The 27,290-nt window shown below is 43.7% G+C and overlaps 1 protein-coding gene across 8 annotated transcripts in view; it reads right to left on the reverse strand.

Moving 5' to 3' along the window:
* TAFA2 (TAFA chemokine like family member 2) overlaps positions 1 to 27,290 on the reverse strand; it is a 259,077-nt gene that overhangs the window by 147,269 nt on the left and 84,518 nt on the right. For 5 of the 8 annotated variants that reach the window (XR_008307943.1, XR_008307944.1, XR_008307948.1 and 2 more), the window contains exon 2: positions 12,532 to 12,590. The exons of the other annotated variants lie outside the window; for them this stretch is intronic. Coding sequence is in view for 2 of the 5 variants with exons in the window: in XM_053252906.1 (XP_053108881.1) it covers positions 12,532 to 12,536 (5 nt within the window). In the remaining 3 variants the exon portion in view is untranslated. The remainder of the gene's footprint in view (positions 1 to 12,531; positions 12,591 to 27,290) is intronic. 8 annotated transcript variants of the gene reach the window in all.

Raw genomic sequence — 27,290 nt, forward strand, 5'->3', positions numbered from 1 at the left:
AGCTGCGCAGGCCATGCCCAGTCATGCGGCGGGCGGGCAGGGAGGGGGAGAGAAGCAAGTGGGCCATGCCCAGCCATGAGGCAGCTGGGCGGGCGGGGAAGAGGGAAAAAGCTGCGGACCATGTCCAGCCATGCAGTGGGTGGGCGGGGACGGGGAGAGAAGCAAGCGAGTCATCATGCCCAGCCACACCGGCGGACACACAGGGTGGGTGGGTGGGGAGAAGTGGGCCATCATGCCCAATGCCCCGCCATGTGGGCAGGCGGGGGCGGAGAAGCGGCAGCAACCACTCAGCTAACCTGAGGGCTCAGAGTCCTGCAAGTCCTCCTGCCGCTCCATGTCTTCTTTAACTTATAAGTTAGAAAAGCTCAGGCTTCGACGTGACCTCTTCCTTGCTGGCAGCGCGTGTTCCAGGCAGCAGCTGACCCACCAGTCATGCGTCTTTCTGGATCATTTGGGGTGCCGCCAGCCAATGGATGGGGAAGGAGGAGGAGCCCACGAGGCAAAAGGGTGGAGGGAGGGAGAACTGAGACAAGGAAATACGGCGGCACGAACAAGAAGAGAATTTTAAAAAAATAAAAATAAAATGATGATTCAGGAAGAAGCTGTGGCGGGTACTGGCTGGGGGAGACATGTGACATGTCTCGGGGGGAGGCCAGAGGCGGGGGCCCCTAGACAACTGCCTCCCCTTGCCCGATTATAGTTACGCCCCTGCCTGCTCACATCCTTTCACTTGCTCCACCATGGAGTAATCCTCTGGGAGAAGCTGGGACCAAACCGGACCACTAGCCTCTCCCGACTAGGTCTCTGTGATACACACCAGGTCAGCTTCTTCATCCATAATCAAATCATGGACTACCTCAGATTTATTTTGAATCGACCTGGCATTACAGACGTTCTGTGAGTGAGTGGCATTGGTCTCCAAAATCAAAGAGGTGGTAGGCCTGCTGGAAGGGGAAACAGCAATTACATTTCTGAATTCCCTTTCCCTACAATGGCCCATATCTTCACCGATTCCCCACCACCACTGGTATAGCTGCCCCAGGTTCATACCCCACCTCCCCATCGCTGTTCAGCCCAAAACACATACCTGTACCAGGCCTAAGTACTAGATAACAATGAAGTGAGGAGGAGTCTTCCTTCCAGTGGTCCAAAAACAATGTCAGCCCCAGCCCTCAGTCCCACTCCTAAAGGTCACCACCAAAGGCTGTCCCCTTTGGTGGCCGGCTTTCACGGCTGCCTGAAGGCGGCCTGTGCCACTGGCTGCTGCCCACTCTAATAAGGGCCAGGAGATCAGAAGTCAAACGGATCCAGCTCTCTTACCCCCACTGTACAGACCTGTTGGCCGGCTGCCCAGCAGCGGGGAATCACTCTCTTCAGAGAGGATGGGGGAGCTGCCAAACGTAGTCCGATCGGAATAGAGATAGCATGTAATCCCCAAATGTTGCCAAAAGTCAGCACTGGGAATTCAACAGACACCAGGATCAGAGGTGAACACAATCGTAGTCAGTCCAAACAGGCTCGGTTCCAAGGTCAAGGTTGCTCACAGTCAGGGCTAGTCACCACGGACACTGTTTCCAGAACGGATCCAGCTCTCAGGCCGCACTAAATAGGCTGTTTTCCGAGAGTCCCGCCCATCACTGCAGTTGAGCCTTGTCAGGGAGATGAAGCCGGGTCAGAGCTGGAACACCTGTTCCTTCTGGCCAGTCTTTCCGACCTGCGGTGTTCCTCCCTTTGAGCCTGTTCTCTGGCCAAACGTCACTGCCAGAGATCTGAGACAGACACCTTGACTTCAGACGCCTCAGAGGCTTTATCATGAGGAAGAAGGGAAAGAGGCAGAGAGTCCTGCAAGCCTGTCAGCTCCGGCTCTGCTAACTCAACTGGAGTCTGAACCTGCTCCTGCTGCTCTGAGTCTGAGGAATCCTCCTCCAAAAACCCCATGAGGGTCATCACACCCACCAATCAAGCATCTTGGCCCAGGTGCAGGATATCAAAACACAATTAGAGTGAGCTCAGCCCCAGATAACAAACAGGCTGCAAAGAGGAGGAAAAGAGCACAGAAAAGCTTCAGCTAGACCCTTTTCCCCACCCAGAAAGGAGAGTGGAGCATAGAAGCCAGATAAAAACTCCTTAACCCACAGCATGAGCTGCCACTTGCTGCTGCCCACACTAAGAAGGACCATGATTCCTGGACAAGGTTTTACAATTTAGCAAATAGGCAGTGTTCAATTTTCACCTCCCATTCTCTCAACATTGGCCCTCCAACATAATTTCTCCTTCTGTTTACTGAATGCTGAGAAGTATCTTGTTCTTGGCAGGGATCTGCTCTTCCAGGAGTCTGAGGTCAATCATGTAAGGGGACCAGAGCAGGGTAGATCACCTGGGGATCAGGACCAAGGCTGGTTCCCAGAGTAGGATCAGGACTTGGAGAGCTCCAAGTGTAAGCAATTGCAGGACTGTGTGCAAGGCACTTACCAGGGAGGAATCTGTTGGTTCAGGGAGGAGCCTTGAAATACTCCTGTGCTCTGATTGCTGCCTCTAGGTCTGCCCCTTTTCCTGCAGGAATTGTCAGAGCTTAAACGGGAACCTTCATTTTTCAGGTGCTGGCTCCAGCAAGATTGGGCAACCTCCACACTCCAGTCTGGTTATCAGAGAAGTTTGAGAATGCAGGTGAGGGTATCTCCTCTGGGCATTGTAGAAGGAACGGAACTGATGGGGCTGGAGCTTCTCACTCTGACTCATAGTTGACTGCCAAGATGAGTTGACCTCAGCAAACTTAGACCTGATCTCCAGTGGCTCAGTGTAGCACTCAACTATGACTCTCCCTTGCAAACAATCACTTCCTGGTTTTCCAACCAGGATTTCCACTGCCACATGTTTGTTTTTTGGGGACCAGTCAACTGTTTGTGTGCTTTACCCATTGGGGTGATTCCAGCCATGAGGGGAAGTGGGACCATGCTGTCTGGCTCCATCCCCTGATGCTGTCATGGGATCATGAACACTTTGCCTGCCCATATTTGACAAAGACTCACAGCTGGTTGCTTGACTTGAGCAAGATATGGGGGAATGCTCATAATATCTAAGACTGCAAGGGGCTATCCCAACTTCTCTCTCTTTATCTCTATCAGAAGATACAGCAGTCAGCTAGCAAGCAGACCTAACTTAAAAGTACACCTCAAAGGAAGTAAACACTTCCTTTTTGCAAGAAAGATAGCATTGCTAGCACTCCTTGCAGCAATCCAGAGAGCAACATTTCCCAACTTGCCATTAACAGCTTAATTGGTTGACAACAACTTGAGCAGAGGCAGCCCATTAAAATCCCAAATCGTGTATCTTTGTACCTTGAGTGGCATCTCCATCTCAAGATAAGCCTTAAGTCCAACTATTCACATCTGCACGCACATTTCCATCAGCCACTCTTGCCTTTTGTTTGGCAATTCACACCCAAGACTGAATAGTTCATGTAACTATGAACTTCATTGTTCTACCCGAATTTCTGCTGATCCTTCTAGCCAAGCTTATTTCCCCACTTTAAGCCAAAAGTACAGTTGGAGTGTCCAGCCAACATTCCAGGGCAGTTCTGTTATCAAAGCATGAAATGTTAGTATTTAGTTTTGTTTCTTTTGCTATTAGGAATTGCCATTTCTGTAGCGATGTAAACTATTTCGTAACAAATATTTTAAATACTATACTTATGAGCAGCAGGAACTGGGCTAAGGGACCCTGGCCTGGTTCCTGCTGCTCATGTGCAGCAACGGGAGCGGCACAGCTCTTGGAGTTGGCTCAGTGACAAGCCCACTTATGGAGCCCGCCGCTTAACCCAGGTTTCAGGCGCAAGAGCACCCGAAAACTGAGTTAAAAGATTGTGTGTTCTTGCGGCTCCGCACCACAGCAACTCATGAGTAGCCAGCCTACAACAAGCCTCCCAGGCAATGCTGCCTGATCATCTGCGAGGAGGGCAGGTCAAACCCACTCTCCTCACAGACTGTTTTGGCTCTACACACAGATCGTGTGTAGAGCCTCTGTATGTCTTTCTCCTGAGTTAAAATGGGACCATCAATGTAACTATTCCCTATACAAAGTTGCCAGTATAAAGTGCATGAGTTTATTCATCTATTGCATCTGTCATAGCCATGTTTTATTTGTACCATGGCGAACATTCCTGTCATGCAGTAATATGAAAAAAAAAACCTGCATGGTATCAGCTAATCTATGTGGTGAGCCACTACATATGAACAGCTCAATGCATGGAGTAACTGCTACATGAAATGTAATTTCATATGACTTTGGAATTTCTGTTTTGAAAGGGAGATAACATTCATATCATATAAAGCATAAGAAGACTGATTTTCGTTTCCCACAACAAATGCACATCAACCTTGCCCCCCACCCCATGCACACTACAGACTCAAGCACTTTCTTCTCTCTTCGCTAATGTAGGTTCTATTTCTTGGGTTTTGGTAATTATATCTCTGTGCACATGCACACACATTCATGTCCAAGAGAGGTGATCCCTGGGTATTGTACAAATGAATTGTACAAATACATCTTTCTGAAAGTGTTTTAGCTGAGAACTAGCTTAATATTTTAAACATCACTTTTCCTACTGAAATACTAGGTTTCTCTTTAAGGTCAAAGTTTATTTCCAGTTATAACCTAGCCCAAAAGTATGACAGAAAAAGAAAAAGAGAAACATGATTTAAAGTATACTTTCTTCTCTACTATTTTAGTACTTCAGTTGCAATTCTAAGTAGCACACTTACTTGAAAAACACATCCCATTCAATTTCATGGGACTTATTTCCAAGTAAAGATGCACAAGATTTGTTTGTTAATTTTATAACACAATTAATAATAATAATAATAATAATAATAATAATAATAATAATAATAATAATAATAGTTATTGTTACAAATGTAATTAATAAAAACTGCCAGAGGACATGCGACTTATTTTTAAGAAGCCCTGTTAACTGGCTCAGCCCTTAATCTACAGATAGTTTCTAATAGGTAATTCAAGATTGTACTAATCTGTCCTTCAAGAGGAAATGGGGAAATAGTGGAAGAAACAGCTACTCCTTTCTGCTCCCAGAAGATTCTCATTCTCAATCCATAAATTCTGCTGTCTGGACTTCACAGGACAGAAAGGTCCGCATCTAGTAATCCTTCTAATTTTTATAAACTGAGAGCAGAAAGTGTTTTGTCCTGAGTGGAAGCATCAAAACAGTGTGCGCACATAACTCTGTCTGTCTGTCTGTCTGTCTCTCTCTCTCTCTCACACACACACACACCCATTTAATAAATATTAAATGTTTTCAGTTCAGTTTATTGCGATCTTTGATCAAATACACAATCCAGATCAAATAAATCTACCCTGAGGGTAGATATCAATATAAAAACATGAATGCATATACATATAAGAAATCAGTTGCACAGAAGATTGAGATAAAAAATATTATAGGATAAAACCAAATTAAAAATAAAAAGGAGGGATGATTAAAATTAACCGTTTCTGACACACCATGAGCAAATTTTAATCACAGCCATACAGAATTTGGCTACTGAGTGCGAGACATAAGTGTGTTTCTCAGAAAGAATTAAGTTTATATAAAATTCATCCGAATTGTCACGTTATCGAAGAATGAGAGGAGCAATATATTTGGAACGCAGCTCACGATAGAAAGAATAATACAGAAGCACATGGCCAACCGTCTCAGTATTCCCACTTCCACAAGGGCACAGTCTCTCCAAATAGGGAACTTTCCTATACCTACCTAGTACTGCAGAGGGCAGCATGTCCAGCCGAGCCAATGTCAGGGCTCTTCTGTGTGCTGGATATATCAGGTCAGGTTTTATATCAAAAACAGGTATTTAGCTGGTATTTGTGAGGTGGCTCCAAATCTTACGAGGCTTGGTGCCTGGCTTAAATCTGATTGGTGTTCCATATAAATAATATGCCTCTTAAGGATCACTAGAGCACTTACATAGCCCAGAGGGAGAAGATATTCCATTGACAGCCCATATGATTTTAGCTTTTCAGTAATTAGATGCATCCAGTCAGAGAGATATTCATCCTTAAAAATTAGGGGAGCTAGGCCAGAAGGGGAATAAATCAATTTCAACCCAAAGTTGAAGATATAAGTCCAGGCACAGGAGATATTAAATGTGTTGTGCACACAAAAAATTCACCTTTTCCCCCTGCCCGGGGCGGGGGGGGGAACAGGGACCTCCTATCCTCCTCCCCCCACACCCAGGCTCCCAGCTCCAGTCTTTCTCATTTTTTTTCCATATAAAACTATTCATAAACATTTTCCAAAATGAAAATAGCCATACAAAAATATATCTTAAACAGCGGCATAGGCTGGGTGCTCCAGTTCAGGGAGCTGGACGGTGTAGCCAGCATGGTGTAGTGCTTAGAGTACTGGACTAGGACCGAGGAGACCCGAGTTCAAATCCCCATTCAGCCATGATACTTGCTGGGTGACTCTGTGCCAGTCACTTCTCTCTCAGCCTAACCTACTTCACAGGATTATTGTGAGGAGAAACCTAAGTATGTAGTACACTGCTCTGGGCTCCTTGGAGGAAGAGCAGGATATAAAATGTAAAAAAGAAAAAAATGACGAAGAAAGAGAAAGATGGGAGGAACGCAGCTGTCTTTCCAACTCCCCTGGAGATTTTTTCTCCCTCCTCCCCATCATCAGGAATAAATTGTACGTCATCAAAGTGGGATGGGCACCTCTGTGGGAGGAGCAGTGGGTCAGTTGTGAGTTCAGATACCAAATTTAGGGTGGCAACAAAGTTTTGGAAGTGGGGCTGGAAGGGAAGGAGAGAGGTAGCAAAGGGAAGCTCCCTAAGACAAAATCCCAGTTGGGGGGCTGAGGGTGGGGGGGGGGAGAAAGAGAGAAATGGAATTGATGGCATTTTTCCAAGCCAAGATTTGAGGAGGGCTAATGGGACATTGCACAGCCTCTCCAGAACATCGCTTGCAGAAGCAAGCACGAGCTATGGCAGCAGTCAACAAGCAGTTCATAGAAGGTGCCAGCCTACCAAAATGTTAACTGGGGTCCTTTGCAGTCACAGGCTGGCTCCCCCAATTTGTACTATTTTATTGTTCACCTCTTTGCAATTGCCATCAAAGCAAGCAAGGGTGAGAGGGAGAGGGAGGTCACCATGAGCAGTTCCCAACACTTGACCGTAAGGTCTCTCTGGACTGCCGGTGGGGGAGCTACCGCCGCCTCCTGTCCTCCCTCCCTCCCGTCGTCCTCTGGCTGCTCACAAGACCTGCAGCCAGAACTGGAGGAGACGGCGGCGGAGCAGCAGCAACATGGCCAGGGAGAAAGGGAAAGCGCAGCAATGCTTCCTGGCCGGGCATGTGCACCAACTTTCAGGTCCCTGCGCAGCAGTTTCAGGTGGTCATGCAGTCTCTGCTGGGGTGCCAGGCACAGCAGAGACTGCATGACCACCTGAAACTGCTGCGCAGGGACCTGAAAGTTGGTGCACATGCACACACCTTAGAGGGAATGCTATCCCGGTCTATCTCCACTTCTTCAGCCATATGGACCAGCAAGGACCAGTACTGTTTGTATTGAAGACCTCATAAACGTGTCTCCTACCTGGTGCTGCCTGGACATGTCCTCAATAAGTAAATTCTTCCCCATGTAATGGTTATGATTAGAAATGATTAAGATGGCAATATGTTGCAGTCTGCCATGAAAGAAGTGATCTATTGTCCTTGTTTAACCTCCACAAAAATGAGGAGTTGTGGGACCTATTCCAAATACACTAATTCAGTGTATACAGCTCAGATAATGGAAGCAAATTGATTAGTATTATGCAGGAATGCTAATTTTGTAAGGGTATCTCATATATGCTGAATATTATAAATCCTCTCTGGGTGTTTCAAACCTCAGAATGAGTTGAAAATTGTATTTTGTTCTGCAAAATTAAAATAGCTAAACTTATCAATCTGTTGCCTTTGAGACTCAGGCTAAAAAGAAAGTCATATTATAAATGCTTTGATAAGTACAGGATGTTGGTCAGGATTCAGTAAAAGTAAAATACACTTATTTCCATGCCACAGAAGACGGCACAAAGCTTGGCTGGGTGCTTTGGAAACAGACAGACAGAAAAATCAATTTTCCAGGGGTTGCACAGTGCTAACGCTAGAGATTTTATTGAACCTGACCTTTAAAGCGCAAACTCTCTTGTGTCTACTCTCTTTATTCATACCAAAAAAAGTTAATTAAATATTCCACCATAGCATCTGATCTTTATTATATGCTGCACGTACTTGAGTAATAATTTGGCTAATTCCCTACTGTCTTCACAAAACAGATAATCTTCTCTTGAAGCTCCAAGTAGTTAAGGAATAATTTCATGCTCAATAATTCCTTTCTGTGTCTCAAAGCAAGAAGAGACAACGGCATTCTATTGACATGTAAATTGTCAATGAATGAGATTCTCCAATCCAGGCATACTCCTGCAGTCTCACCACTTTTATCCCTTTGATAATGCTGAGATAGAACTGAACCTGAAATTTATGTCAGCAGCAGTGTGCTACATAATATTACTACTTACAAACACTTGACTAAATAAGGGCAATATAGCATTCAGTAGCAGAAAAGTGCTACCATGTTTAAAAGTCAAAAGCAACAAGAAAACATCTCCTCTTCCAACATTAGATTGACAATGAGCTTACAGACCCCCAAACCAATATCCTAATTGAAACACCTTTCTTTTCAGTTAAAGTGTGAAAATAAGCTAACAAAACAAAACAATCCACCTACTCCAATCATGTCAATCACATCTACAGTGTAGATGAGAAGGGTAGCAGCAGGACATGTCAGCCTTGTGCAATATTGTACCCTTTATGCTCAAGTACTTTGTTCACTTTTTAATTTGATGCTAATGCACTGAGTCACACTCTGCATATTTGTACTTCTTCGGTAATGTCCAAAATGTCAGCTGAAAGGGATCTCCATGTGCTCTGATGTGGGGACGGATTATGCATCTACCTATCCATTTGGGGAGAGGTATAAAACTTTATTTGGAACACGATTTTAAAAGTACAAAAAATGGCATACCAACTACCAATAAATTGCCACAGCTAAAGCCTAAGGCTTTCTGGTCCATCCTTCAGAATGTATGTTACTAAATAGCTTTACCCACTTCTGCCTCCCTGTGTCACCATTCTAGCAGCCATCCACACAAAGTCCACTAGACAGAAGGGCACTCCACTTATTATCCAAATGCAAGCTTTGTGATGCAAGCTTTTGTTTCAATGAGCCTAGCTATTCCAATCCACTTGCAGATTTATCCATAGCTAATACAAATTAAAAGACAACCTTGCTTATTAACCTCCAAGCGCATTAATATGGATTATTATTTTCTAAACCATTTTGTTCTATAAGAGCATAACAAGATAGGTTAAAAGCCTGTCTGAGGATTAGGAAAAAGCTGGAAAAGACTTTATCTTGGCTCAGTTCAAAGAAGATTTCAGGAAAGAAACTGGGAGGGGACACTGCAGCATTTCAACCATTTGAATCACAGGGACAGAAAAAGCGACTTTACTTACTGCAAGTCAAAAGGTGAAATGCTAGGAACTCAGAAAACCAAATTCTGCATTATTAGTGTTATGTATTTTGTTTAACTGGTAGGGACAGTATATAAAAGCAAGGGAACAGGGACTGGGAGACTTGAGAGCAAAGACACAAAACAATAAAAAAAAAAACAGCTGAAAAACTGTGCAGCCTTACAAGGGTGAAGCAAGAGCTCTCTCCTCACAAAGAGACACTAAATGAACAGCACATCAGGCTTGCTTTGCAGTGCTTGGTGGTGGGCAGAAGAGAGGAAAGTGATGTTCACTTCTTTCTCCTCCCCACAAAAGGGGAGGCACAACTCTTGTTCCACCCCGTAAGGATATGCAGCACATTAGCCAGTAAAGGAAAGTGGGGCGGGGGTGGGGGGTGGGAGAAAGCAATTGCTTTGCACTTTGCCCAGTGAAAGCCACCACCACCCACATCAAGGACCCTATGTGTGGGCCGCTTCGTATATTATGTTGTATATATTATTATGTTACCAATCACACAAGCCCTGAAAGAAAGAAAGAAAATGGCATCCCTGGTGATAATACAGATTATGAAAATGATTACTTTTTCAATGGTAAATAAATTTAATAAATTTAATCTTTTAATAAATTTGACTACGTTCAAGGACTAATGTTCACATTAAATCAGTGCTTGTCAAATTCCAGGTGCTACAAAGCCAAGGTGCTTAGAAATTAAGCTGTGGTGCACTAACGTATTTAATGGTATATCAAACTGCTGTTACTCCTTTGTTTTTGTTTTTTTGTTCTTTTGTTGTATTTTGGGTCTTTTGACCATAATAACCACCACCACCACACCACCACTGGTGCCCAGACTAGGATATTCAGAGGCAGGAGTTATTTAATAAACATTTATTTGCCCCCCACAGCACTGTTTCTGTTATAAGTATGTTATTTGTGTCTTTGCCTCCACAAAGTCCATCACTAAGTCCAGTAGTTTTGTCCATTGTCTGACTCCTAAATTTTTGGGCTGGCTCCTAGATCCAAAGAAAATTTGTCAAGACCTGTGTTAAATGCAATTCATGAGAACATAAGAAAAGCCTTCTGCATTCAGGCAAATACAGCTTATTGCATAAATTTTCAAGCTAAACTGAACACATTTTTAAAAGTTCTTTTTATTTGCTACTGAGTGGGGGTGGGAGAGGAACATATTTGCCGCTATGGAATGAGGCTGTTATGGAACACAGTAGCAGCAAGGCTCCTAAGTTTTTAAATGCTTGCTCTCCCATTTTATTTGCCAGAAAAATATATTCTATAGAAACCAGTTGGATGTCAATATTTTGTCTCTAGAAATATCTGTTTCTGTATTCGTCTTATCAACTCCTTCCCATTAGACAGAGCAGCTCTGCCAGTAAACTAGCTGTTTTCTGAATTCCATCTGTGCTTTCAAACCGTTACCCATCTGTGCAGTTTCAACTTTAAATAAACCTCTGACCAATCAGTGAAGGAGAGCCAGTGGGGATGAGAAATCATTCTATGTGTCTTTTGTTCTATAGCTCTATTGCAGATTTAGAACAAGACAAGCAGGAAACGATTGGCATTCGTTCAAATCACAATCTGATACAATTTTTAGCAAAAAAAATTGTTTTAATTTAGGATAGCTGACTTTAGAAACTAATTATATTTCTTCCTTACAGAAAAGGCTTTGTGTAAATGGCTTTGGAATCCCCAGCTTTTCTGATCATCCTCATTTAAAAGAGGCAGTTATCACTACTTACAACTATGTAAGAAAAAGATAGGAGGCACAGCAGGTCTAAATAACTAAGCAAAAGTATTTGCTTTTATAAAAAAGTGAACCCTATTAATACAGATTCTAGCAGCATGAGCCCCAGAGCTGAAAACGTTTATTCAACTGTTTAATTTTAGGCATGTCTGCAGTTCCACTGAAGCTAAATCAATGTGAAGGTTTGCCACTCAGCTCCTGGTACACTGTCTCCTCAGGAAAGTGGTGTGCATGCATCAGAAGACCGAATCTGGCTACATAACAGCTTCCATTCTCATTAACAGCAGGTACCCCAACAATAGCAAACCACACCAGCTAGCAACAAAGTGTATGTTCACAGATCTAAAGAACAAGCAGTGACCTGCAAAACATTCACAGAATCTTTTCACACTGTTTTTCACATGTACATTGATGATACATGTGTGTTCCTTTCTGTGCGCGCGCACACACACACACACACACACACACACACACACATATACTCCATCACGCTCTCTGTTGCAGAGGTAGGGAAGGGCATTAGACTATCACCATTCAGAACATTTCTAATAAGATTAAACTGTAATGATACACTTACAAAATATCCCAAGCCTATGAGTAGGAGGACAAGAGCTACTTGCAGGAGAGGTTTCATGATGTGCAGCACAGCTGTGCTTGTTATTCATAATGAAATGCAAATCCGCCTGAATTCAATGTGGTTTATATTTCTTAACAAATTTTCAGTTTTCTGGGAGTTCTGCAGAAAAAGTAAAATTCTATCTTGCAAAGCATTTTGTGCAGCTCCCAAACTACATATTGTTACACAAATGCAAATTGATGCAATCAAATGCCACTTTATTAACTTACTTACATGGGAAAGCAGCATCTCCATATCATGGGTTGGACAATCCTCTGGTCGTGCCAAAACAGCGTACCAGAGTCAGGTCTTATGAACTCCCAGCAGCGAGGCTGAGAAGGTCACAACACCAGGACAAACTACAGAGACAAACACAGCAACTCTAACAGCCACTCTCCCAACATCCATAAGAACACCAGCAGAGCAAATCAGTCTGGAAGTGGCATGCTGGACACACACCCAGGTTAGCAAATTATGGGCATGCCAAAGACGCTCATAAATGTGTCAGTGATTTTAGACATCTTCCCTGGTCCCCCCCCCCATAGCACCCTTCTTTTGAGCATAGACAAAAGCATGGGAAATGTTCACTCACCACATGAGTCTGAACCTGAGGCCACAGTAACTCTTATCCAGAGCAAAGACCTTGCCAAGCTAAAAGAAAAATCAAATGATACTTCTGAATAAATGAAATATCATCAGTAAAGATGCAGAAGTTCATCGGAATTATCTTAAAAGTTCACATTAGTAGCATGAGGGAACAACAGGTGCCCCCCACTGCGTCAGTTCCACGGCCACCAATAATATGGTGCTTGCTTCAGCTGTGGCACAGCTGTGCAGAGCAGCACTAGCGGGGCAAGAAAGGAGCAGTACCACTAGAAAAGACAGCAGAACTTTGCACAGGACAAAGAGCCAGCTGCTCTGCCCTTTTTACCAGAATAATATCATGTCAGTAGCAGCAACTCTCAAACCAGACTTCATACTGTTGCAGTTAGAGCAAAACTATACAGTTGACCACCAAGCTGTTATGCCGAGCATTTTTACTTGCAAGTGCAATTAATGTATGCTTACATTTGCATACAGGCATTTTGTATCTAGGCACCAGAATAAAATTAACTTGCTGGTGGGTTCACATGCTTAGGTGCGGATGTGTAGTAATGGGAAGAAAAACATAAGTGTGCTGTAGCATTGGGTGTTCTGATGCTGTTTTCTAATGTTTTAAACATGATATGTTAAATGTAGGAACGTGCAAATTGTTTCAGGTACAAATGGATTTGTACCCAGAGCTAGCTGATTCTGCTGATTTGGAGATAGAACAAATCACCCCTGTGGTCCATTGGCTAGATTTGGGTCCAATGCACCAGATTCTATTCGAATCTATTCAAGATTCAGATTCTTCCTGTGAATTTCCCCAGATTCCCAGCTTTCTTTAAAAAGCAAAAAGCTAAGTTCTAGCCCTTGTAGAAGTGGAGTTATGGAGCAAAATGGGCAATGGGCACATGTGTGGTGCCAGCTTTTACTGCTTCTAAACTTTGAAAACAACAACGAGGACAGGAGCGGCAGGGAGGAACTCTGCCGCCTCAAATACGTTTTAGAAAAGTCCAGCACCGGAGGGGGAAGAGTGGCGGGGGGGGTTTAAGTACTAACCCCCACCCTTAAAGCCACACTCCCCCCACCCTTGCCGAACCACCGGACCAGCCAAATCTGGACCGGTCCGGAGGCCTTTTGCATGACCCCGGACCGGTCCGTGCACACCCCTAATAACCTTTCCTCATAATGAATCCCTATGAGGATTCATCACACACCAAAGAGTCTAAACACCTCAAAAATTCCTAAAATATAAACTGAATACCCAGTGGCTTAGAAAGAGCCTGGTTGCAGTTTATAGGGCATTCCAGCAGGATCCCATAGGGGTTATGCCAGCAAGTTTAATGGTAGAAAAGAAGTATAAAGCTATCCTTAAAAATAAAAAAAGATGAGGCTTTAAGGTCTTTGTGGAAGGCTCTGTTAGAGGCAGCTAAAGTATCTAACTCAATTTCCTTTTGGTGCATTGTGAATAATCATCCCCACTCTTGCATACCCCGGGCTATATGCCGGATCCGTATGAATGAATGGGTGTCCCACTTTAGTGCTTTATACAACTCTGAGACTTCCTCTTCAACTCCAGTGAAGTTGGAGCTTGGTTCCCTTCAGGTTTGGCCCCGGTTACGACTGCTGAGATTGAGAGCCTTATAGGAGGGCAAGGCCCCAGGGTTCGATTATATTTTTTCTGAAATTATCAAAGCAAATGCTGAGTGGTGGATTCCTTTGTTGGCTACCCTTTTTACTCATATTGATGCCACAGGGTGCTTCCCGAAAGAATGGGGGATGGCTATTACCATGCCCATCTTTAAGAAGGGAGAGAGGAATATTCCCTCTAATTATAGACCTATCTCACTCTTAAGCATTGTGAGCAAGTTGTATACTAAACATCTCTTAGTTAAACTGCAAGCCTGGTTAGACGAACATGCCATTTTAGGGGAAGAGCAGACTGGATTTAGACCTGGCCACGCTACCCTTGATCAGGTATTCGTTCTCCGGCATCTAACTGAAAAAGATGGAAGCAAGCCTGGGTCCTCTTTTTTTGTGTCCTTTATCGATTTTAAGTCAGCCTTTGACTCTATACCTAGATGTCTTCTGTGGGAAAAGCTGGAGCAAACCAACACTGATAAGCGGCTGCTTTTTTTTGATACAATAGCTTCATGAAAATTCAAATGTTAGAATGAGACCTTATCTTAAATCAGCTCTATCTCAGTCGATTTCTACCTGTAAAGGAGTCAGACAAGGGTGCATTTTCGCTCCTATGCTTTTTAATATTTTTATTAATGATCTTGCCCCTTGTTTATGGGACTCTAGTTTTCACTCTGCAGCTATTGTAGGAGTAAGCATGCCTCTACTATTATATGCGGATGATGCTGCCATTATGGCTAGATCGCCAGTTGGCCTCAGAAGAGCCTTGAAACATCTGGCGCTCTCTATTGTAGAACTAACCAGCTCTCCATTAACTATCAGAAGTCGAAGGTTATGGTATTTGAGAGAAGATCCAGATTATTACAATGGTCGATAGATAATCATCAGCTTGAGAAGGTTTGTTTGTTTGTTTGTTTTTGCATTTTTATACCGCCTTTCGTTAAAAGATAGCCCCAAGGCGGTTTACAAAAGTTAAAAACATACAATAAAAACACAATAAAAACATCATGCTAAAGGTATAAAAACATATAAAAACAGGCATAAAACAATACAACAGATAAAAACACCCAGAAGCAGCAGTAAAAATGATTATGTAAAAGCCTGGGTAAAAAGCCAAGTCTTTACAAGCTTTCTAAAAGCCGTGATGGAGTCCGAGGAACGAATGGCCACTGGGAGAGAATTCCAGAGTCTGGGGGCAGCAACAGAGAAGGCCCTGTCCCAAGTGCACGACAGCCGGGCCTCTCTCATTGTCGGCACCCGGAGCAGGGCCCCCTCAGATGTCCTAGTCAAGCGGGCAGCAACCCTTGGGAGCAGGCGGTCCCTCAAATACCCGGGGCCCAAACTGTTTAGGGCTTTAAAGGTCAAAACCAGCACCTTGAATTGGACCCGGAAACGAACCAGTAGCCAGTGCAGCTCTTTCAAAATGGGGGTGATATGTTCCCAACGGGCAGCTCCGGATAAAACCCTCGCTGCCGTGTTTTGCACTAGCTGCAGTTTCCGGATATTCTTCAAGGGCAGCCCCACGTAGAGTGTGTTACAGTAATCCAGCCGCGATGTGACTAAGGCGTGGGTAACCGTGGCCAGATCTGCCTTCTCGAGAAAGGGACGCAGCTGGCGCACCAGCCGAAGCCGTGCAAAGGCACCCCTGGCCACCGCCTGCACCTGAGCTTCCAAAAGCAGAGCCGAGTCCAGTAGTACCCCCAAGCTGCGTACTTGCTCCTTCAAGGGGAGTGCAACCCCATCCAGAACCGGTAAAATCTCCTCATCCCGATTGGCTCTCCTACTGACCAACAGTACCTCCATCTTATCCGGATTCAATTTCAGTTTGTTAGCCCACATCCAACCCATCACGGTCTCCAGCCCCCGATTCAGGACATCCACCGTCTCCCTAGGATCAGATGACAAGGAGAGATAGAGCTGAGTGTCATCTGCATATTGCTGACAACTCAGTCCAAATTCCCGGATGACCTCTCCCAGCGGCTTCATGTAGATGTTAAACAGCATGGGGGACAAGACCGAACCCTGCGGGACCCCACAGGCCAATGGCCACGGGGCTGAGCAGTAGTCCCGCAGCACCACCTTCTGGACCCTCTCCTCAAGAAAGGACCAGAACCACTGCAACGCAGTGCCTCCGATTCCGATACTCGAGAGGCGGCCCAGAAGGATACAATGGTCGATGGTATCGAACGCCGCCGAGAGGTCCAGCAGAACCAACAGGGACGCACTCCCCCTGTCTAGTTCCCGGCGTAGGTCATCCACTAGAGCAACCAAGGCAGTCTCAGTCCCATACCCGGGGCGGAAGCCAGATTGAAAAGGGTCCAGATAATCCGTATCATCCAAGACCCTCTGCAGCTGGGACGCCACCACACGCTCCATCACCTTGCCCAAAAAGGGCAGGTTAGACACAGGTCTATAGTTGTCCAGGTTGGAGGGATCAAGGGAGGGCTTTTTTAAATAGAGGTCTTACCACCACCTCCTTGAGGCACGATGGCATCCTGCCCTCCCTTAATGAAGCATTAACGATCACCTCCAGCCATCTGCCTGTCCCCTCCCTGGCAGCTTTTATTAGCCATGAAGGGCAAGGGTCAAGAGCGCACGAAGTCACCCGCACACTGCCCAGGATCTTGTCCACATCCTCAGGCTGCACCAACCGAAGAGAATCCAACATAACGGGACAAGATGGTACCAAAGGCACGTCTGCCGGAACTGCCAAAACTCTGGAGTCCCGGTCAGCACGGATGCAAGTGACTTTATCTGCAAAGCGACAGGCAAACCGATCACAAAAAGCTGTAGATACGCCTCCCCCATTGTCCAGGGGGGATGTGTGAAGCAAGGTTTTCACCACATGAAACAGCTCTGTTTGTCTGCACTGAGCAGACGCAATGGAGGCGGAGAAAAAGCATTTCTTTGCCACCCCCACCGCCACGGCATAGTCCCTAAAATGGGCTCTAGTCCGTGTTTGGTCGGATTCGTGACGACTCTTCCTCCAGCGTCGTTCCAACCATCGTCCGAGTTGCTTCATCGCCCTAAGCTCAGAGGAAAACCAAGGAGCAGAACGGGCTCCACCAAGCCAGAGAGGGCGTTTGGGGGCAACCGTGTCAACAGCCCGGGCCATCTCTCCATTCCAGAGATCAACCAAGGCCTCAACAGGGTCACCAGCTCTGGACACTGGAAACTCCCTGAGGGCCGTCTGAAATCCAAGCGCATCCATAAGCCTCCGGGGGCAGACCATCTTAATCGGCCCACCACCCCTGCAGAGGGCAGACGGAGCAGTCAAACTAAACCCCACCAGGTGATGATCTGTCCATGACAAGGGAGTGGTCTCAAATTCCCCCACCTCCAGATCATTTATTTCCCAGTCGGCAAAAACCAGATCCAGAGTGTGTCCCGCCACGTGGGTAGGGCCTGATACCAATTGAGACAGGCCCATGGTGGCCATGAAATCCTGAGCCACACCCACTAGGGGGGCCTCAGCGTGAACATTGAAATCCCCCAAAACAATAAGCCTGGGGGAACCCAAGGCCACCTCCGAGACCACCCCTGCCAGCTCAGGTAAGGAGACTGAAGTGCAGCAGGGTGGTCGGTACACCAACAGAATCCCCAGCCTATAACTATAAATATCTGGGAGTAGTTTTGCATGCCAGAGGGACCTGGAAGGCTCTCATAGAATACGTTACACTGATAGCTCAGAAAAGTTCTCTGGCTATATAGAGATTTTTTTATACTGAAGGAGGGGAGATCATACAGGCAGCTCTCAAGCTGTTTGTGCCCAAAGCTAGGAGCCAGTTACTGTATGGCACGCAGTAGGTCCCTATCCTTCTTATAAACCCCTGGAAGGTGTGCAAAATAAACTTCTTAGAGCAATACTAAGAACACCAAGATATGCTCCTTCTGTGATGTTGAGATTTGATCTGGGTGTGCTGAGAATTTAGGCTAGAGCTTGGATGTTGATCCTAGCATTCTGGCTTAGGATAAACTTCTTTCCTCAAGGATGGATTTTGGCAATTTTGGCCGATAGTTTCCAATCTTCTTGGGCCCAGACAATCCGTGCTAATATTCTTTCATTGGGATTCTCCAAGGATTATCTGGTTTTGTTGAGCCATACAGGCTCTACAGGCTCTGAAGCAGAGAATCCTGGATATTGAAAATCAACACGAACTTTCCATGATCCCTGAATGTTCAAAAAGGAGGCTGGGTCAGAGGCGTAACTAGGGAAAATGGCGCCTAAGGCAAGCACTGACATTGCCCGCCCCCCCACACACACACACACCCGCACACACATTAAGGATCAGATTTTATACCACACATGGGAAAGTTTAGCTAGTTTGGGTTAGGGGAGAGGTGGAATCTTCTCGCTCATGTGTTGCTGCTGTTTGTAGAGAAAAGAAAAAGGAGTTGTGGTGTGTTCTTATTTTCTCTAAACCACACTATGTTTGGATTTAATTGTAGTTCATCAGTATTTTTTAACTATGTTTCAGTTATAGACTTAATATTTTGAATAACTGGGGGCTGATTTGACCACATTTGAAGCACAGGTGTTTCCAGGAGTTGACCCAATATTAACACAATAAATGTGCCTCATGAAACAACTTGACAATGTAATATGGGTTATTATGGCCTTGAAAATGTCATGTAGAGTTGCTTTCATAAAAAAACTTACCATTACTTTGTGGTGGTAATGTTGAGCACCTGTTTAACCTTCAGTCTGCCTATGTGAGCAGAGTCAAATATATGGATAAGAAATATAATTCATAAGAAATATAATGCGTTATTCAGTTTTTATTGTTACTCAACAAATAGTAGAGGGGGTGGGTGGGATTGATAAATTAATCAATTCCTGCATACCAGCACACACACACTGACTGCACTCTTTCCATTTATTATTTTATGTATTTATTTAGTTATTACATTTTATATCCTGCTCTTCCTCCAAGGAGCCCAGAACAGTGTACTACATACTTAAGTTTCTCCTCACAACAACCCTGTGAAGTAGGTTCGGCTGAAAGAGAATTGACTGGCCCAAAGTCACCCAGCAAGTATCATGGCTGAATGGGGATTTGAACTCGGGTCTCCCAGTCCTAGTCCAGCACTCTAACCACTACACCATGCTGGCTCTCCATCCAAGCATGTAACTCAGCTTTCTCATCCAACATGATTAGCTTTTACTAAGCTGTTCCTATTTCTATGCAAGCAACTCAAAGTAAATTTCCTTACAATTATGAAATTCATAATTGTAAGGAAATTTCCCTTTTAGCATTTGCAATTTTTTTTAGTGTACATAAAAGGACTCACTTGATCCTCTAAATGTTTAGAAGTATAGACTTTCTCCCCCTGCCCCAACCTACAATTAATTTCCAAGGGCTGCTAGTTTTATTTACAAACTGCTTGGCAGCACTATGTTTAAGTAATCACTAAGGAGGTTTACACTTTCCTGATGGGCTAAAACAGCTAATCCGTTTTGATGATGACACATAATTAAATTAGCATGCATTGCATAGCAAGATTCCACACCCCACCATCTCCCCCTCCCTGAACTTTTTCGATCCCTACAGTTAAAACTTGGTTAGATTATACAGGTGAAACTCGGAAAATTAGAATATCGTGCAAAAGTCCATTAATTTCAGTAATGCAAATTCAGTAATGCAAATATTCGGACCTCCGAAAAGTATACAGTGTACTGTGCTTGATTGGCCAGCAAACTCGCCTGACCTGACCCCATAGAGAATCTATGGGGCATTGCCAAGAGAAGGATGAGAGACATGAGACCAAACAATGCAGAAGAGCTGAAGGCCGCTAATGAAGCATCCTGGTCTTCCATAACACCTCATCAGTGCCACAGGCTGATAGCATCCATGCCACGCCGCATTGAGGCAGTAATTGCTGCAAAAGGGGCCCAAACCAAGTACTGAATACATACGCATGCTTATACTTTTCAGAGGTCCGATATTGTTCTATTCTTCAATCCTTGTCTTCTTGGTTCCATGTAATATTCTAATTTTCTGGGATTGTGGATTTGGGGTTTTCATGAGCTGTACGCCATGATCATCACAATTATAACAAATTAAGGCTTGACTTATCTCGCTTTGCATATAATGCGTCTGTCTCATATATCAGTTTCACCTTTTAATTTGCATTACTGAAATTAATGGACTTTTGCACGATATTCTAATTTTCCGAGTTTCACCTGTAGGGCCTGATCTGGGCTTGTGACTCTGATGCAGGATGCAGATCTAACTATAGTTAACTTTTGTAAGTATTTGCTAACTATGCATTTTAAAATTGTTAGAATTCAGCAAGGCTTCTGAGTGTGCTCGGTTCAGAAATTGTTTGGATTCCCCCCTTGTTCTTAATTTATACTCTGTGTGTGAGAAATAGAGAGCATGAGCGTGCACACACAGATATGTCAGTACCTCTCTCAACTCTATTTGCAGACTTATATATTCCACTGTTTTGCCTAGCCCTGTCTTTGTGCTTTTGACAACAGAAGAAAAGTAGCAAGTGGTGCCTTTCGAGATGAGGATGGATGGGAACAATTTCAGTAGTTTAATAGGGGAGGAAGAACCTTGCATGGCACCAGCTAAGTTGGGAAAGGGAGTGGGGGTGGAGGAGAAGGGGCAGGCTGTTCTCCTCAGCCACACCATGCCTGCTGCTGCAGCATTAGACGAGGGAGTTCAGTTGTATTATTTCTTACCTTTTTGCTCATTCGAGGATTTGGGTGGATTTCGTCCTAGGTTCTCGCAGGCGGGAGATGGGAGTCAGGGATTGGGGAGGGGGTGGGAGGGGAAGCGAAACGACAAGCGTCTGTGTGCGGAGCAAGGGAAAAAGAGGTTCCTCTTCCACTCCACCCAGGGGAATCAAACCAAGTGCCAGCCTGCAAAAGCAGCCAGCCTCCCTGCAGAGTGCAGACCTCTGCTCGGAAGATTGGAGATTGGGGAAGGGGCGGGAGGGGAAGTGACAGGACAGGAGCAAGGGAAGGGAAAAGGAGTTCCTCTTCCACTCCACGGGGTGGGGTGGGGAAACAAACCAAGCGCCAGCCTGCAAAAGCAGCCCGCCAGCCAGCCTCCCCTGCAGACCCCTGCTCAGAAGATGGGAGATTGGGGAGTGGGAGGGGAAGTGACAAGTGTCTATGCAGTGCCTGGAAGGAGCTCAGGCTGGCTTTGCTCTGAGAAGGGCGAGGGATAGAAGACCCGTTGAAGCAGAGGCTCACCTCTGACTCTCAGTCACCGCATGGGGATATTATCATAGTTTAAGCTCTCTATTGGCTCTGGCCACCAAACAAATCACACTCGCCTCCCTCTTTAAGACACCCCTGCTCCCCCCCCCCGCAGCACTTTCCACTCTGTTCTTTCTCAGTTCTTGCAAGCAGTGCAGCAATATACTGACTCATTCAAGCGCTGTAAGCTCCGCTGGCTCTCAGCTCGGCCTCCCAAGTCCCAACTCCCAACTCAGCCCCACTGGAAGCAGCCTCCACGGCACTTCCGGCCCCTGCTGCATCCTGGACTCTGTCTCCTCCTCTCTCTGCTCTTGCTCCTGGCCGGCACGGGGTGTGCCGCCAGCGCCAGCCCTGCAGAACTGCAACAACCACGTGTCCGGACTGGAGATCTCCCTGCTGTGCCTGCACAAGTTGGGGAGGGGGGCACCGGAGGTGCTGGCCGGCTGCCGTGGCAGCAAAAAATTATTTATTTATTTTTAGTTTTGTGGTGGGTGGGGGCACCCCGGGCACAGGCATGGGTGGCAGGCACTTTTGCGCCCCTTCACTGGTGGCACCCAGGGCATGTGCCCTGCCTGCCCTACTCTGGTTATGCGCCTGGGCTGGGTTTATGCATTGCTGTCAGGGGTCCAACTACTTATCTGTATACCCTAGAGAACTTGCGCTATCTCAGGGCTTTCTTTAGAGCAAGGTATGACATGCTCCCGTTGGCCGTCCTGGTGGAGAGAATAAAGAGTATACCTGGGGAAGACAGCATCTGCCCTTGTGGTTATAGTGAGATTGAAACCATCCAACATGTATTGTTCCATTACTTGTTTTACAGAGAGTTAAAACACTCCCTGATATCGCCTTCTCTGGCACCCTTTCCAGGATGCTCAGAAGATTTTTGTGTTTCTTATCTTCTGGCAGATCAATCTCCATCCATTACATATAAGGTGGCAAAGTTTTGCTCTAATGCTATGTGGTTACGTCAGTTTTTTATTGCATGCGTATGTTCTTCCTGAATTTTTAGTTTATATTAATATTTTATTGTTAGCAATTGCTAGTTAAGTTTTTGATTGGTACTGTATGTGGTTGTTTTATTATTTTCTAACAACTGTTAACCTCTTGTAGGACTCCTTTTATTCTACTATTTCTAGTTGATTTGTAAGCTGACCATGGGTCGTGTACATATATATACACCCAGTGGCTTGTGAGGGGGAGCCAGCACATGAGATGCCACTAATTCCTCACCCCCACCCACAAAGCAGTGGGGTCAAAATGAACAGAAGAAATGAAGGTGTGTAATGAAGACACCAAATAATCAAAACACTTCAAAAATTCCTAAAAAATAAACAAACTGAGTACCCCACTGCCTTGCAGGTGGGGAGGGCAGTGTAGTTGGCACATGGAACTTAACAGTTGGCACTGTCCAATGACAGTCAAAATGAACAGAAACAATCAAGGTGTGCAATGAATTCTCATAGGAATTCATAATGAGGAAAAGTTATTATACACCAAAGTATCCAAACACTTGAAAAACAGTGACTGCACATTTTGCTCCATAACTCAAACTCTACAAGGGCTAGAGCTAAGGGTTTTTTAAATATATAAATTAAAGCTGGGGATCCATGTTAGGGTTAGGGATAGGGCGACTTCAAATCCCCATTATTTCCTATGGTGGGAATATACAAAATCAGTTTAAAATTAAAAAAAAAAATCATTAAACATCAACCAAGTGCCTCACTGCCTTGGAATTTGGATGGTGGGTGGCACCCATGGGGACCTACCCACCATCCAAATCTGGTGCCCCTAGGATTAAGTGGTCTGAATCAATCCAAACCCAAAGCAAATCAAATCAAATCCAAATAGAATCTGGGGTGATGGGGGGCAGATTTAGACACAAAACAAATTGGGGTGATTCGATTTGGGCACATATTGAATTGAAAAAAATTGATTCATGCACATCCCTAGTTAAATGTGTGCTATTCTTCATCCCACCTACATCAATCATTGCTGCCTCAGAGTGGGACTTGTGGATACTTCAGAGAAGTATCCCACAATGCACTGAAGAACAGATTCCTTGAGTCACATAGACCAATTTCTTTGCTGAATATTGATTACAAAATTTTTGCAGCAATCTTGGCTGGAAGGCTGAAGAGTTTACTGGCCTATATAATTCATATTGTCCAAACAGGATTTATACCAAAGAGACACATGAAAGATAACCTAAGATTTGCACTGATTGCAATAGACGACATTACAAAAAGGATGAGTAAGGCAGCGATGATTTTTCTTGATGCTGAGAAGGCTTTCAATAATTTGGACTGGTCCTTTTTGTTTAAGACTCTGGAGAGAATGAATTGTGGACCAAATATTCTTTCATGGGTTCATAGTGTTTACCAAGAACCATCTGCAAAGATAATAGTAAATGGGAACTTTTCCAAAAAAATGTTCAATTCACAAAGGTACTAGACAAGGATGCCCTCTCTCTCCATTGCTGTTTATTTTAGCATTAGAACCTCTGGCAGAGAAGATTCGGCAAGAACAAGTAATCTTGTTCTTGTCAAACAGCTGGCAAATCAAGAGCACAAAATAAAACTGTATGCCGATGATGTGGTTCTTACAATTACCCATCCAAAGGATTCCCTGGATGTAATAATGGAACATATAAATCAATCTAGCAAGGTTTCAGGATATAAGATCAAAAAAAGTAAAACACAAATTATTATATGGAACTTATCTGCTACAGAATTACTGTATCTGACAGATAAGACTAGATTTCAGATGATAAAGACCTGTTTAAGAATAATTATCTTCCAGTGTGGAAACTTATTTTAACAGATTTAAACAGGTGGAAAAAACGGAACCTCTCTTGGCTGGGAAAGAAAGCAGCAGTTAATATGAACATTTTACCTAGAATGAATTTCTTATTTCAAATGATTCTGGTTAAGATAGAAGATAAGATGTTGAATACATGGCAGAGACATATAAACTCCATTATTTGGGCTGGCAAAAGACCGAGAGTAAAGTTCAAGATCATGCAGGACGCAAAAGAACGAGGAGGATTAGCTGTTCCTAATTTTAAATTATACTATCATGCCAGCTGTTTGACATGGATATTGGACTGGATTAGAGAACTATACGTTTCAATTGTGGACATGGAGGGTTCAGCTCTGTCGGATGGATTACATAAACCTTTATCGACTAATGTAAGAAGAGACAGGAAATTAAGGCCCATATGATTAGAAAAAGTTTGTTAAATATTTGGGATAAATATTAAAAAAGGATTAGCCTGGATATGTCACTCTTGGCATCCATTCTAAATATTTTTTTTCATGAAAAAGAGAAGTCTACCCAGTTTTATATCTGGAGAGAGAAGGCATATAGTCTCCAAAACCTAACCACTGGAAAATCAAAACCTAAATCTTTACAAACTCTTACTTTGGAATCATCTGAGGAACCTCCATGGTTTCAATACTTACAAATCAGTTCGATAAAACAGAAAGAAATACAAAAATAAGGTGGAAAGCACAGAGACTTAACAGAATTTGAAGTGCTAGTAACTAAAAATGATCACCATTTACTGGGATTGATATATAAATTGTTGCTGAAATACGACTCCGAAACAGAACAGATTAAAGACTGTATGATCAAATGGATGCAAAACTTAAATAGAACAAATGATCTTCAACAATGGGAGCATCAATGGAAGGTCAACATAAAATTTACTGCAAATAGTACCCTAAGAGAAAACTGGTAAAAAAATGTATTTTTCCTGGTATATAACCCCTGTAATTATTAGGAAGATGAATAGTAATTTACCCGGGAGAATGCTGGAAATGTAAAAATCACCTTGCGACATTTTATCATATGTGGTGGACTTGCAGTAAGGCACAGCAACTTTGGGGGGATGCAAAAGATGCAACAAATTTTAAATATAAACTTTGCTTATTTATCAGAACATTTTTTGCTGAACATGACTAATCCTTCTATTCCCACCAAATACTCTGAGCTATCTTTATACATGATTACAGCTGCTAGGATCCTTTACTCTGCAAGTTGGTGGACACAGATAAATCCCAACCGTGGGTGAATGGCTATTAAGTTATGGGTGTATGCTTCAATGGCTAAGGTCACCACTTATTTGAGGAATAACTCAGATGAAACATTTGTGGCAAATTGAGAACTTTTTATAAACTTTAACATAGCACAAGGTCTACATCCACATCCAAGATTTGGTGTTTTTTGTTTTTTTTTAAATGTGGGTTGAGGGCAGTGTATTAGCAGATTGGTAATCACTGATTGTATTACTCATATTTCTATTTTTGCCTATTGTGATACTTATTGAGAGGAAAGATTATCACCGGGGGGAATGTGAAATTTTGGATTGTTATATGAAACATGCCATATGTAACTGTTGGAAGCTCAAGAGTGGAGAATGTTTTTCTTTCGCTTTTTTCTGTTTCTATTTATAAATAAAAATCTTTAATAAAAGCAAGAAAGGAAGGAAGGAAAGAAAGAAGGAAAGAAGGGGAGGAGGAGGAGGAGATTTCAAAACTGACAAGAATTATTGCATATTTCACCACAGACTGATTCAATGAATTTACTTCTCCGCACCTCAACACACACAAACACAAACAAGGTATCTTGTTGTAAACTGCCCAGAGATGTGAGTTTTGAGCGGTATAGAAATATGTTAAAATAAAATAAAATAAAATAAAATAAAATAAATATGTGGGAAAGGGAGAAGGGAAGTTTGACCCCAGTAAAAGTTATTTCGGAAGCAATGTATGTGTGGATGATGTAAAACTTCCTCAGGTAATCTGGCAGTGTGGAACTGACCACGGACATGAACAGCCTGTAAAATGCATACTCTTTGCTCCCATTTCTGTGGAAGAAGTAGACAATGACAATACACATTGGGCCAGTTCACACAATGAAAAGTAACTCCAGTAGCCCTTAAACCCTAAATTCCCTTGGCATGCAGTCATGATTTCTGGTCATGTGAACCCAGGAAAATCAGCTATGTCTGGTTGGCACCACACTCACTGACCCATCTACCCAGCATCATGAATCTTAGACCTGAACTACGGCTGTTGAACCCAGATAGGTGTCAGATCAACACTGTGACAACCCGACATCACTGATTTTCCCCACGTTTGCATGACCAGAACCTGAGTGTGCATGATGCAGGAATCTAGGATTTAACAGTTCCTAGATTCCAGAAATCTGAGATCTCTTCCTAGTTCCTAGAATCCAGTTCCTAGAATCCAGAGACCAGAGATCCTTTTCATTGGCCCACTGCTTCAAAATTATCTCAGGGCAGTCATAACTTTCAACCTATGATACAATTAACACTCCAGCACAAGTGAACACAGAAGGATAACCAGAAAGATGCTTCTCTGGAGTCTTAAATGCTTATTTATATATTTGGAAGTGCACCCTTAAAAATATACATAATATAGCTTAAACACATGTGTAAGCCCATGCTTCGAAAATGGCTACATTGTTGAAACACAAAACTAACACAATTTCTGTTGTTATTCTTTTAACGAAGCACAATATAATTGTAGAGGCTAATATATGTGTAATGTGCAGAAATATTATGCAAATAGCATGCATGACGCGCATTGTGTGATGGGAGGTCAAAACAACATTCCATTAGTATTACATTAGCATTGCTATAATTAGTTTAAAATACTATCCGCATACAACTGAGTGAATTAATGACATTATCCCCCTCATACCACATTGCATTTTGCTGTTAAAAGTTTCTTTATTACATTTGAGTAGCAATTTTTCCCTCTGTAGCTCTTTCTCCTCTGTACCCAAAATACACCTGCCACTTTTTCCTCATACATCTGAGAAAACAGTCTCTGGTCCCAAAAAGCTTATGCCACAATATATCTCTTTGTTCTTTCTTTCAGAATGAT

Source organism: Hemicordylus capensis, chromosome 5, assembly GCF_027244095.1.
Source record: "Hemicordylus capensis ecotype Gifberg chromosome 5, rHemCap1.1.pri, whole genome shotgun sequence".
In the NCBI taxonomy this organism is placed as follows: Eukaryota; Metazoa; Chordata; class Lepidosauria; order Squamata; family Cordylidae; genus Hemicordylus; species Hemicordylus capensis.